At 40.3% G+C, this 12,798-nt stretch overlaps 1 protein-coding gene across 4 annotated transcripts in view; it reads left to right on the top strand.

Moving 5' to 3' along the window:
* The window catches only part of SHPRH (SNF2 histone linker PHD RING helicase), a 91,689-nt gene extending 80,159 nt beyond the window's left edge, over nt 1-11,530 (top strand). For 2 of the 4 annotated variants that reach the window (XR_011535451.1, XR_011535452.1), the window contains exons 26-30: nt 1,616-1,708; nt 2,410-2,496; nt 3,342-3,456; nt 8,260-8,340; nt 9,548-11,530. Coding sequence is in view for 2 of the 4 variants with exons in the window: in XM_008540872.2 (XP_008539094.2) it covers nt 1,616-1,708; nt 2,410-2,496; nt 3,278-3,456; nt 8,260-8,340; nt 9,548-9,644 (537 nt within the window). In the remaining 2 variants the exon portion in view is untranslated. Of the gene's footprint in view, nt 1-1,615; nt 1,709-2,409; nt 2,497-3,277; nt 3,457-8,259; nt 8,341-9,547 lie in introns of all 4 variants that reach the window. The other 2 variants (XM_008540872.2, XM_008540943.2) reach the window with 1 other exon arrangement.
* Nucleotides 11,531-12,798: the final 1,268 nt, after the last annotated feature.

Genomic DNA, 12,798 nt, shown 5'->3' on the forward strand with positions numbered 1-12,798 from the left:
ATGGCTTTTGCCAAGTGGTGCCATGTCCGCAACCAGGATCCCAACCGGCGAACCCCGGGCCGCCAAGAAGTGGAACGTGCAAAGTTAACCGCTGCACCACTGGGCCAGCCCCAGTTTTGCTCTTATTTAAAGTAATTTTTAGACTGAAATAGGTCCCTTATATTTTTTAACTTTTCAAGTATAGTTGAAAGTCTACATATCCAGAGAAATAAGTGTAGACTCAGGATTTTAGTATGAGAATTTTTTAATTTTTCCATAATGCTATCTTGCGAACTTAAAATTAGTATAGCTCTCTTCCTTGGTTTGTTTCTCTTTTTACCTTTGAGTATCTCTTCCTGTAATGGGGCTGGGGCTTGAGGAGAAGAGTAGTGCTGCTGTGAGAATATTTCTGCTTCTTTCTGGTTAGATCTGCCCCCTTGTGAGTAGTCTGTGTCATTATAGTGCTCATGTTTAAGGTCTCAGAAAGATTGTAAGTTGCTCTCTACTGTTTGCCGGGTGTTTGGCTCAGCGTTTGTATGCATTTTCTCATTTAACCATCACAACAACCTGTTGGAAATGAATATAATTATCATGCTGCTTGGCAGCTGTGGAAACTAAGGCTTAAAAAAGTTGGAATTTGTAAGACTTTGAGATGCAGAACTGGCAGTTGAATTCAGATTTGTCTCACTCAGAAGTCCGTGCCTTAATCTCCGTGTCATACCATCTCCCAGAGCTTTCCAGGAGGGACACTTTCTCAGTGAAGCCTACAGAAACGCTTGCCTTGGGGCCGGCCCGTGGCCGAGTGGTTCAGTTCACGCGCTCTGCTTCTGTGGCCCAGGGTTTTGCCGGTTCAGATCCTGGGAGCGGACATGGCACCACTCGTCAGGCCATGCTGAGGCGGCATCCCACATAGCACAACCAGAAGGACCTACAACTAGAATATACAGCTGTGTACTGGGGGCCTTTAAGGGGGAAGAAGAAGGGAAAAACAAAAAAGATTGGCAACAGATGTTAGCTCAAGTGCCAATCTTTAAAAAAAAAAAAGCTATATTCATTTTCTTATTTTCACACTCATAGTGGAAATGGATTATTGAAAGTGCAAAGAGCACTCTTTAAATATTTATCTAGCTTTGTATACATCTGCTTCAGTCCACGGGGACATCATTTGTCCCTCTGTCATTGTCCTTTGTCATGCCACTGTGAGAAAGGATTCTTTGTGCATCAGATCCTGCGCTGTTTGCTTATGTAGGAGTTTTGATTCATTGTATTCTTACCATTTCCACCACCATAATAGCTGAAGAACAGAGTGTTTTTGAATATCAGATCTTCTTATCTAAAGTAATGAAATTTTGTAACTACAAAACCTAACCGCTTCACTAAAAAATTATATCTTCAGGGTCATAGCACTGTGTGCCTTTCTGGTGTACTTTTATAGTTGATTCTCTCAGGGTATAAATTTTGGAACTTCTGCAATTTCAGACAAAAGAAAATTTCCAGCAAATACAAAATAAAAAAGGATAAACACATATGCACCTGCCCTATACTTTTGATAATAAAGTGTTTTATGTTGGTTTTCCATTCCATTGTTATCTACATTTTATTTTATAGTAATGTGTCTTCTCCCTTGTGTTCAAAGGGCAGCCATTCTACCAAGGTGGAAGCTGTGGTCAGAACTCTGAAGAGAATCCAGCGTAGAGATCCAGGGGCTAAGGCGCTCGTTTTCTCAACGGTATAATCATTTGCATTCTCAGTCTTAACTCAGACTGGCTTTCTGTCTCTGACCAGTTTATATCTGAGAACTAATTGTTACTGTTTGCCAGAATACACTTGAGATGCAGAATTACTAATAGGTTTTTCCACGTTACCTTTTTTTCTATGTTCATAGGTCAGAATTATCCGTACAGAAATTTGATGCTGCTTCACAAGGCAATTCCTACAGCTGCATCTCATGTTTTTATATTAATTTTACTTAGGGATTTTCTTATATTAATATTTTTAAAATTGAAAATTGTAACCTTGGAAGTCTCATTTCACAAATGAACATGATTGTTTAAAATAAAGAAAATTAATCTACTGAATGAAGTATTGAGTAAAAATTCTAGTTTTCATTTTTGAAAGATAAGTAACTACATCCATTAAGCACTTCATTATTTATTTTCTACTACTTTTGTTTATCTTAATTCATTTCTTGAAGACAGTCCTGTTTTTTACTCTATCTTTAACCAGCATTTAATTTAAAACAAAAAAAAAACCCACAACCGTTTCAAGGTTGAACTAAATAATATTGATGGTGCTTCATTTGAAGGTTTTGTTTTTGTGTTTGTTTAGTTCTGAGATACAAAATCATTTTGATTTAATCCCTTTTCATATCCGCTTCACATGAAAGCTGTGTGTAAATATTTGTTTTCTTATTGTTTTATGTGCTTTTAGTGGCAAGATGTATTAGATATTATTTCAAAAGCTCTCACTGACAACAGCATGGAATTCGCACAGATCAGTCGTGTAAAGACATTTCAGGTACGTCCAGAGATTTTACTCATATTTTCGGAGTGGATTCAGTTGCAGATTAAAGCTGCTGTTAACTAGCTTACTTGAATTTATTGTATTGTGTCATATATAGACATAAACTCCAGGATTTGAGTTCTTGAGTAACTATAAAATTAACATTCAAAAGCAAAGTAGGGAAACTGTAGTTATTTTCTTCTATTCGGTTATACCCAGCAGCAAGACCATTTGTTAAAGATCTCCTGACTTGAGGTGCTTTTCTTTAATAGAGGAAAAGATGGCCTCTGATCTGCCTTTTGAATGGACAGGGGCCTCATGCCCCTGGGATTGGGTTCTAAAGACACTGTATCAGGCAAGACTGCCTAAGTTCAGGTTGTCCTTACGTGACACCAGCACAGTGACAGGTGCACACCCTAAGAGACAAACACAGAAAGACCAAGTGACAATTTAGCAGATTCACGTCTTTATCTCATACTCATTCTAACACATTCTTTCGCTTTCTGGCTCTCTTTGTTCTCTAAGCTTGTATAGTTTAATGTTTATACATCCCATACACATATCTTGTGATGCCACTATATATTCTAAAGGACAAGAGAGCTTATGTGACACTTCTCCTCATAAAGTCCAGCAGCAAGTTTACATTTTCTAAAATTGGTATTTTACTTTTTATTTTCTTAGTTATTACATTTCACAATGACCTGGATACCATTAGGCATATTTAATATGAGCTATAATATACTGCTCTTATTTTTAACTGATCCAGCTAAAATTTAAATGTACCTTTCTTTTTTAGGAGAACCTTTCAGCATTTAAATATGATCCCCAAATCAATATTTTGCTGCTGCCCCTGCACACAGGTTCTAATGGATTAACCATCATCGAAGCAACTCACGTTCTCTTGGTGGAGCCCATACTGAACCCTGCCCATGAGCTTCAGGCCATAGGAAGGGTGCACCGAATTGGACAAACAAAGTAAGGACTATAATTAACGTCAGTCACGTTTGCTTCACGTTTCTCTGATACGAATCAGCATTTAAACTCTTCATTTATGTTCATCATAACCTAATCATTTTGCTTACCTCCTGATTTAATTTTCAAGTATTATATAACCAAAAGACATCTTGAGATCTCCACCCCTCCCTCCTCCAAGCAGCAAACACCCCACATTCTCCCAGATTTTTGTCTTCCCTCCTTCAAAAACTACCCTGATCACTTCATCAAAACAGTTCTTAAAAGGCTTAAGACAACTGTGTGGTGGAAGGCGTCCATGATGACTCTGAGAAGTGTTGATGTCTGAATACCTAACGTAGCCCGTATTTGCAAGAAGGCATATGTCAGGCACGACTGGAAACAAATAGCTCCGTTTTAAATTCTACCCTTTAGGAAAAGACAGCCCCCCAGGTCCACTCTGAGAGAGAATTAGATTTAGTTTAAGCCCCAGAGCAAACCTAAGGTGAGTATTTATAGTATATGTTACTTTTATTAAAGTATCAGAATGGACAATTATCTTTCATAAGTCATTTCAGATGTATTACCTCCTGGATGTGCGATACTTTGAGTGTTTAAAAAAGAAATACATCCTACTGAGCACTCATTAAATAAATATTGACTGAGCACCTCCTATATGACAGGCATTATGTTAGATAACATTCAACTGAATAAGACGTAATGTGTTGCCCCAAGGAGGTTAGTGTGTAGTATGGGAAACAGATGACTTACCATGTTACTGCAGAGTGTTCAGACATGTGGCTAGAAGTACTGTGGTCACAAAAGGAGGGAGTGATGGGTTGTGTGCCAGAGAAACAAGAAGGGCTTCATTAGGTTCAGTCTTGAGGGAATAATTATTTCAAAGTTGGGCTAGAGAAGGGGGTTCATGCAGCCAAAGAGAGTTGCATGTGCACAAACACAGCGGGGAGAGCAATGTGGTATTTCTAGGGGCTGTGAGGAGTTTGGAGCTGCTGGAGTATAAAGTATGAGGAGAGGAGTGGCAGGAGATGAGGTCTTGTGTGCCCTAATCAGCAATATAGACTGCTCTGTAAGCCATAGCCGGGAGAGCAAATGATGAGTTTTCATTTTAAGCAGGAAAGAGACCTGTTCTTCAAACAAACCCTTAGCACATATGGCAAAGTAATATAATTGTAGTAAATGCAGGCTTGTTCTAAAGTATTGCCAAGTGTCATGGAAAATGCAGTCTCGTCTTAGCTGGTTGTGTTTTTTGTGTGTTTGTTTTGTCTTATATTTTTAAACATTGACTTCTTGTCTTATCAGTGTTTCTAAAGCATGTACTGGACTAATCTCAGCTGTGAGGCCACAGTCTAAACAGGCCGTCCCACACGGCCCCCCAGCACCGCTGTGCATCCCTAGTCAGTGGATTGTTCTGCCTTCTGAGGAGACTGTCTGAAGTCTTCGTATCTTCCTCCTCCCCGTTGACGGTGATCTTGCCTCATACGGGGAAACATGCCGTCAGATTAGAGGGCCCTCATCTTTCGTCACCCCCTTGCACAGTCTGCCTGCATTAATGCTCACGTACTTCATCCAGTACGTTTTTGTTGAGCGCTTCTGTGTGCCAGGCACTGGTCTAGGTACTTGAGATGCCTTCATGGAGCTCAAATTCTAGTTGTAAGGGGTTGGAAGACGGACAGATGGTAAACAATAAACATAATAAGTAAACACAGGCCATGTTAGGAGTTGGAGAAGTAGAGCAGGTGAGGGGATTAAGAGCACAGGTGGCTGGGCAGGAAGGCATGGAAGGTCGTATGGGGAAGGTGACATCTGAACAAGGAGATGAGAAATGAGATAAAGAAAAGAGAGGAAGTCATGCAGAGGTCTTAGGGAAGAGCGTTCAAGTCGACAGCACGCTCGGCCCAAAGGCCCTGAGGCAGGAGTGTGCCTGGTGTGTCTGAGGCCTGGCACAGCGCCGACTCGCTGGAGGAGAGTGAGCGAAGCGGGGAGAAGTAGGAGGTGAAGTCAGAGGGCTTGGAATGGGGGTGTTATATGGGCCCAGGAGGCTTTCGCTGCGTGTGAGATGGCGAGTCCCCGGAAGGCTCGGAGCAGAGGGGTGACTGTGATCTAACCTGAGTGCGAGGTTGAGGCCTGGGGGAAGGGCAGCAGGGAAGAGGAGAAGCAGGGAGAATGGTTAGGAGGCTGTTGCGGTAGTCCTGGTGAGAGGTGAAGGTGACCTGGACCACGCTAGAAGCAGCGGACGGAGTGAGAAGTGGTCAGGTTCCGGATAGAGTTTGAAGGTGCACAACCAATAGTATTTGTTGACAGGCTGGACATGGGTGTGAGTCAAGGTTAACACCATGGTTTTTGGCCTGGACAACTAGAGGATAAAGTAGCTTTCAGGTGAGCTAGGAAAGACTGCAAGGTGGAGCAGGTTTGGTGAGAGAAGAACAGAGTTTATTTTAGATAAAAGTTTGAGATGTTTATTAGACGTCCAAGTGGAAATTTCTCTTCTGTAATTGGACACATAAGTCCAGAGTTCAGGAGAGAAATCTGGACTAGAGAGATACATTTGGAAGTCACCAGCAAGTAATGGTATTTTTAAGTCATGAGACTGAATGAGATTTCCTGCAGAGTGAGAGTAGATAGAGAGGACTAAACTCCCGAGCCCACCAAAGGTAAAGGCTCTGGGAGAAGAGGAGGAACCAGCAAAAGAGACAGATAAAGATCATACGGTGAGTTGGGAAGAAAACCAGAAGAGAGAGGTGTCCCGGGAGCCAAGTAAAGGCTGTAACTCAGGAGGAGGATGTGATCCACTGTGTCATCCTGTCGAAATGTCAAGTAAGTGAGGATTGAGAAGTGATCATTAGATTTAGCAGCATGAGGGTCAAAGCCAGTTTTGGTGGAGTGCTGGGGGTGATAGCCTGATTTGAGTGTGAGAGAGAATAGGATTTTATTTCTTTATTAACAGACACTTATGTAACAGAGAGAGTAACTTGCCCCAGGTCACATAGCTGGTAAACGTGGCAGGCTTCACACACAGCCATTCTGCCTCCACAGTCCATGCTTTTACCCACAATGCACTGCTGCCTCTGTGTCACTATAGGACTAGTATTTTGAGGAGTTTTGCTGCAAAGTACAGAGGAAAGGAAGAGAGTGGGATCAAGAGAGGGGCTTTTTTTCCTCTCATGTGGGAGAAACAATAAGAGAATGATTCATTAGAGGCAGAGAAACTAGTGAAGCAAGAGAGGAGGGAGAATGCGGGCGCAGTGTCCTTGAGCAGGCGAGAGGTCTGAAACTCAGGGCTGGGGATTGGCTTTGGGCAGGAGCGTGGATCTTCCTTCTGTAGTAATAGGCAGCAAGGCACGCTGTATTCCTTCCCTTTTATTGTGGTGGAAGAAGTGTCCCTTTTCTTTCAAAAGCCAGCCATTCCACTTGTCCTGGATCCCATCCCTTCTCATCTTCTCAAGGATGTTCCTTTTGTAATACATTACCATATTCATATGCCTTAATATCTATCTTTAAAATAAAGTCACTCCCCTCCATTCCGCCTCCACCTCCACTTCCTTACCTCTCATTCTCTCTCACCCTTTCTGGTTGGGTTTTTGTCCCCACCATGCCACTAAAATGAGGCTCCCAGTGTTATTAATGTCCTACTTCTTGCCAGTGGTTCCTGAGGGTTCTTTTTCCCTCTGTACACTCTTTAGGTGAACTCCTCCACATCCAGAGCTTTAAGTAGCATTTATATGTGGATGCTTCTCTAATGGATGTCCCCCAGCCCAGACATGCCCATTTAGCTCCTGTCCCAGATTCATATATCCAGTTCTGTCTCTGCACATGAATCTATGAACTCTACACCTCCCCTTCCATACCTATCTAATAGAAAACTCGAGATTAACAAGAGCAGAACAAAACCGTGTTCCTACTGCACTCCCACCCACCCCAAGTCTTCCTCATCTTATAATGTGGCACTGTCATCTATAGTTTCTCAGACCGGAAATCCAGGACTCTTCCATGTTTCTCTCTTACGTCACATCCAAACCATCATTTAAGTCTTGTCGGCTGTACCTCCAAAAGGTATTCCAGACCTGCTGACTGCCTGCTGTCTCCACAGGGACAGCTGTGGTGCAGTCCACCCTCTTGCCTGGACGACTACGAAACTTTCTAACTGGCTTCTCTGCCTCCACCCCTGCTGCCCCACAGTCCATCATCCCACAGCAGCCAAAGGGATTTCGAAAGTATAACCAAGTGCAGCTCCAGTCATGCATAAAACCCACTGATGGCTTCCCCTTATAACCACAGTAAAATCCAGATTCCTGCCGTGTCCTACGAGATCCTCATAATCTGACCTCTGCCCCCTCTCCACTCTCATTGGCACCTCTCTACCCCTCATTTACAATAGGCTGCTGCCATGCTCACCTTCTTTCTGTCCCCGGACCATTTTCAGCTTGTGCCCAGCATATTCTCTTCAAGTCCTTCCCAGGACTTGGCATGTATTTACTGTTTCTTCTGTTTCAGTGCTCTTCCCACTCCTACCTTGCTTAGCGTCCTCATTCCCATCAGTCATGTTTCAACTCATGTCAGCCTCCTCATGGCATTATCTGGACCTGAGACTGTCTCAGTTGTTTATGTGTTCATTGTGTGTCTCCCTCATTGGACTGTTAGTTCATTGAGATTAAATAGTTTGTTTTATTCACTGCTGATCGCCCCCCAGCACCTTGATTAGTACCTGCTGCAGAGCACCACCTGACTGACAAATACAGCATGTAATAGATGAAGTCTGTTTGTTCTAACTCGATGTTTTTAAACTTCTCATTGTTACATACCTTCTAGACCTACTATTGTACACAGATTCTTAATTAAAGCAACGATAGAAGAAAGAATGCAGGCCATGCTGAAAACTGCTGAGTGGAGGTAGGTGGCAGGGGACTGCACGTCCATGGGGGATTTTCAGTGTGTGTAAGATGCTGTCAGCGTTTGGAACTTCTCCGTTCACATCACCACTTAGTAAACCAATAGATATAAGTACCAGTACTTTCTGAAAGCAGGGTATGACATTTTACCCATTCAGTGCTTCCCAGTCAGTGCTCGGGACATTTTAATTTTTGAGTTAATTTATCAATAGGGATTGTAATGTTTAAAAGTATCCAGACTATCCTACATTTCTTTGCCACATTGAATTACTTTTTAAATGAGGTCTGTCTTTATGCTCCACCTAAAAGCCTTAGTCTGATATCTATAAAACCAAACTTACACTGCTCTATACATCACTCTTTTAGTCACGCGTGGATGGGAAGGTCTGGCTGTAAAACTCGGCTGGTCATCCTGGTGTTAATTCCAAAGGCAGAAGAACAGCAGAGAGACCAGAACAGCATTTATTTTAAAAACTTAACTTTGGAATCATAAGACTTCCTAGTATTTATTCCATAATTTTTCTTTAAAGTCATATTGAAAACATAAACAAATGTCTTACTCCCTCCTTGTGAGATGGATGCGCTGGGAAATGCACACAGGGGACCATGGCCTTAGAAGGGACTGCTGCCGCAGAGCTACTGCGCGCAGCCAAGAAGCAGTTTGAATTCAGAAATTGTCTTCCGTGGGTGGCGTCTGGGAAGGAAGGAGGCTACCACAGAACTTTTTGCCTCAAACGTGAAGGCTTTTTGTTATTGATGTTTCCATATGTAACGGAATTCAGTGATTATATTTAAACTGCCTCGATAAAATAGCAGTTAGAAGAGCTGTTAAAATTCTCTCGAAACAAATTAACTTTGGATAGTAAGAAGGTAAATTGTAAGGTGAGAGCCTTTGTAGCAGTTGGCAGGGGTTTTGTTTCTTTGTTTCATTAATGGCGCAGAGAAAAAACATTTTATGACAAAGTCTAAAAATAATACATAGAAGTCTTCACTAATTTAACTGGCTGGCATCATGATCCCATCCCCTCCTCTCTTCTGCGAGTCTCTCCTGGCTCACTCACACCACTTAGGAACAAATGTGTTCTTACATTCTTATAAGAATATAGTATTTTTATATTGGTATATAACTAGAACAATAGATAAGGCAAATATAGTAATTTATTCCCTGGGGTTTCTTTCTGACTCTGCTCACCTGGGAAATCCTGCAGTCACACGAACTCGTCGGCGAAGCATTCGGAGGCCTCCGTCTTGACCGTGGCTGATCTGGCAGACCTGTTTACCAAAGAAACTGAAGAACTTGAATGAAGTCCCCTTGATTCAATCCACAGACGTTTATGTATCTCAAAACATTCATAGCTTCTAGAGCAAAGTTATAAGAAAAAAATCCAGTAGATGTGAGTCAATGCTGTTCTCATTTGAATGGATTTCTCTTTTTTAGTTGTATAATGTTCTAGTAGTTGAGTCCTTTTCAATATACTGTTTCCAAAAGATCTATAACGATTTTTAATTTTACTCTCCTAATAAAACATTTATTTTTGTTCCAAAGAATATCTATATCTGAGGGAATTAAGAGAGGTAATGTGTACTTTTCTTTTGCTAAGATCAGTCTTTAAAACGGTTGGACTAAGAGAGAAAGTAAACTAGTCTAGTTTTATATGACCTGATATATTTAACCAACATAGATCTCATTTTGGGGAGGGCCTTCAGTGTCTTTAGCACATGATTCACCAATGTTTCGTTAGTCATATTTTAAGTAAATGGTGAATTATATGAACTCCTAGTTATTTGAGTAGGTTTAGACCGTAGCTCCATGCATAGTAACTTTACAGTAATAGAACTCTTCACAATAAGTTCATATTAGGCAATTTGTTCTTTTCTCTGTACCTTGCTACTAAAAATCAAACCACTGAATAGTTTCCTATTCTTATTACATGGTAAAGAGTGTTGATGTAAGCAGTTTAAGTAGCTTTTTTAAGGGTATTAATGTTTACCTTAAAATTATCTAAACTGCTTCCTCTACTTTTGATTTTTCCTTCTGTTAAGTTTTTACATGTCTTAAGATTGACGTATCTGTAAATATTGCAATTTTTGTAATTTTAGTTCTTATCGTTATAACATGGAAATATGGCGGGGGGTTTTTAGTCATCATTATACTGATGTGTTGGATTCTTTTCCTTTCCCACATTCCTGTGTGACTAGACTTTAAACTACTAACATCTAAGTTGATGATGAGGTTTGTTATGTTATTCCACTAGGACTTCCCTCAAGGCCTAGTATTTGATGTGTGGAACAGAAGATGTCATATTCACATAAGCAAATAATTGCAAATGATAATAACCTAGGTTTTCTTCTTCTGTGAAGAATGAATGGACTTTGAAATTGCTAAATAAGGAATAGCTTGTGTTCTAGCCCTTTGATGCAATACAAATGTGCTTGTTTTGTTCTCTTTGAGCTTCCGAGTTTTAAATGGCCCTCAGGACTCATTAGCTCCTACTTAGCTGCCCAGAAAACTGTAGTAGAAATATCCCTGGGTCACACTGTCCAAGAGGCTCTGGTGCTCAGTTAAGGTGCATTTTCTTAATCTAGGTTTATGGGGTGACATAATTCAACTGAAGAAAACACATGTTTTTGGTGCTTATTCTTCAGTTAAAGGGAGATATGCATTGATTCTTTTATAGGAAATTAAACAGAACTATTATTTTTGTAGCTCTTGACATATTATAAAGAGCTTTCCTATACATTCACATGTTTAATTTGCCCAACAATCCTGTGAAGTTGGTATAGTTAATATCATTCCTGTTTTAAAGGTAGAGAACTAAGGTTCGGAAATACTGAGAGACGTGCCTCTGACACGTAGCAAGTAAATGGTGGAGCCCAGGTCCCCGACTCCAGCTCTCATGTTCTTTTCTCATTCGTATGTCGTGCTGAGACTCAGAAGGTCCATGGTTATAATTTAATGATGAGCATATTTCAATATTGATGAGAACATTTCAATATTTCTTTTTGTTTTTTTCCTAGGATTCCTTTTTAAGCTCAAGTTTTAGGGAAAACAATTTGATATGTTTCAATTTTGTAAAAAAAAAAAAGTATATATATAAATATGAAAATATAGCTATCTGTATTAGAGAAAAACTGTTCTTATTTATTTCTGTAAGATATCAATTAAATAAATATTTTAGTGGAAATTGAAATTTGGGGATTTATTTAATTTCTGAGCTGTAGAACGTGCAGCGTGGGTTTTTTTGTTTTGGTCTCTCAGCAAAAGATGTAAAAATTGTTTCTACTACAGAATTTTATATTTCACAGACTTCTGTTATTTCTTCAAAACAGTTGTGACTATTCTTCCAAATAATTGTTGGAAACAAATACAGATCTAATCCCCACATGTCCTTGGCTGCAAACAGAAAACTTTTCTGTTTTCTTCCTCCATCACTTTATATTCTCTGAAATATCACTGTGCTCACAAGTAGTTGTTCTTCAGTGGGTGCTGGACTGACGAACCAGCGAGGGAAAATGACGTAATCCCAGTCCTTAGAGAGCTTGAGCTCGTCTGGACCTGGGGACGCACTCTCTGCTGATGAATCCAGGTGAGCTTACTTGGCCTGAGAACTGACTCATAGATGACGTAAAATACATGTACCTAACTCCATGGTCTTTTGCCTCAAACCCAGATAGTTTTACTATGCTAATTGCAGCTTCAGCTTTTCTCTTTGATGTGCTCTAGACAGAATGATCCATGCGTTTAGTTTCAAGCCTTAGTCCCTTTCATATCACCTTAATAACAACAAACTAAAAACTCTCGACAAAATGATTCGACATGTAACCACAAATTCTTTACAAATAATTATGAAAGTTAATACTTATCAAAATACTTAGGAATTGAATTTAGCGATGCAAGGTTCATCATCAACTCAAGCTACTCTTTCAAGTGGACAAACTTCTCTTGCTCTCATTTGCTGGTTCTCCCAAGATTTAGTGTGCTAGAGTTCTTGATGTTTATTAAACTACAGGATAACCTTTGAAAATGCAAAACCACCTATGCTAAAGGACCTCAAGCTTCGTTAAACTGACTAAAAAATCTTTCAATTTTTCTAGAATTTAAAACAAAATTCCACAATAATATGCCATTTCATAAGGTTTAACTGGCATACCACTGTGAAAATGAAGTCATTAAAACAGTACAGTACAAGCAATGCATTTTAAGCCTATGTACTCTGATAAAGGAAATCTTCAATAATATTTCTTCAAAGCGAGATGAATTAACTCTGTGTTTTATAAAATTTGCAAGAATCTCCGTGTACCTCTGTCACATTGTGAGGCCCACATGAGTGCTGTCACATATAGGGTTGAATGTGACCCACTTGCAAGCCTCCCTTTAGAGGAGGGCTGGGTGAGTAATTGATCACCCCAAAGGGAATTCAGGTCTCACAATAAATAGGTTTGTGGTGTTGCCTCCGAG

The sequence above is a fragment of the Equus przewalskii genome, chromosome 32, assembly GCF_037783145.1.
Source record: "Equus przewalskii isolate Varuska chromosome 32, EquPr2, whole genome shotgun sequence".
In the NCBI taxonomy this organism is placed as follows: Eukaryota; Metazoa; Chordata; class Mammalia; order Perissodactyla; family Equidae; genus Equus; species Equus przewalskii.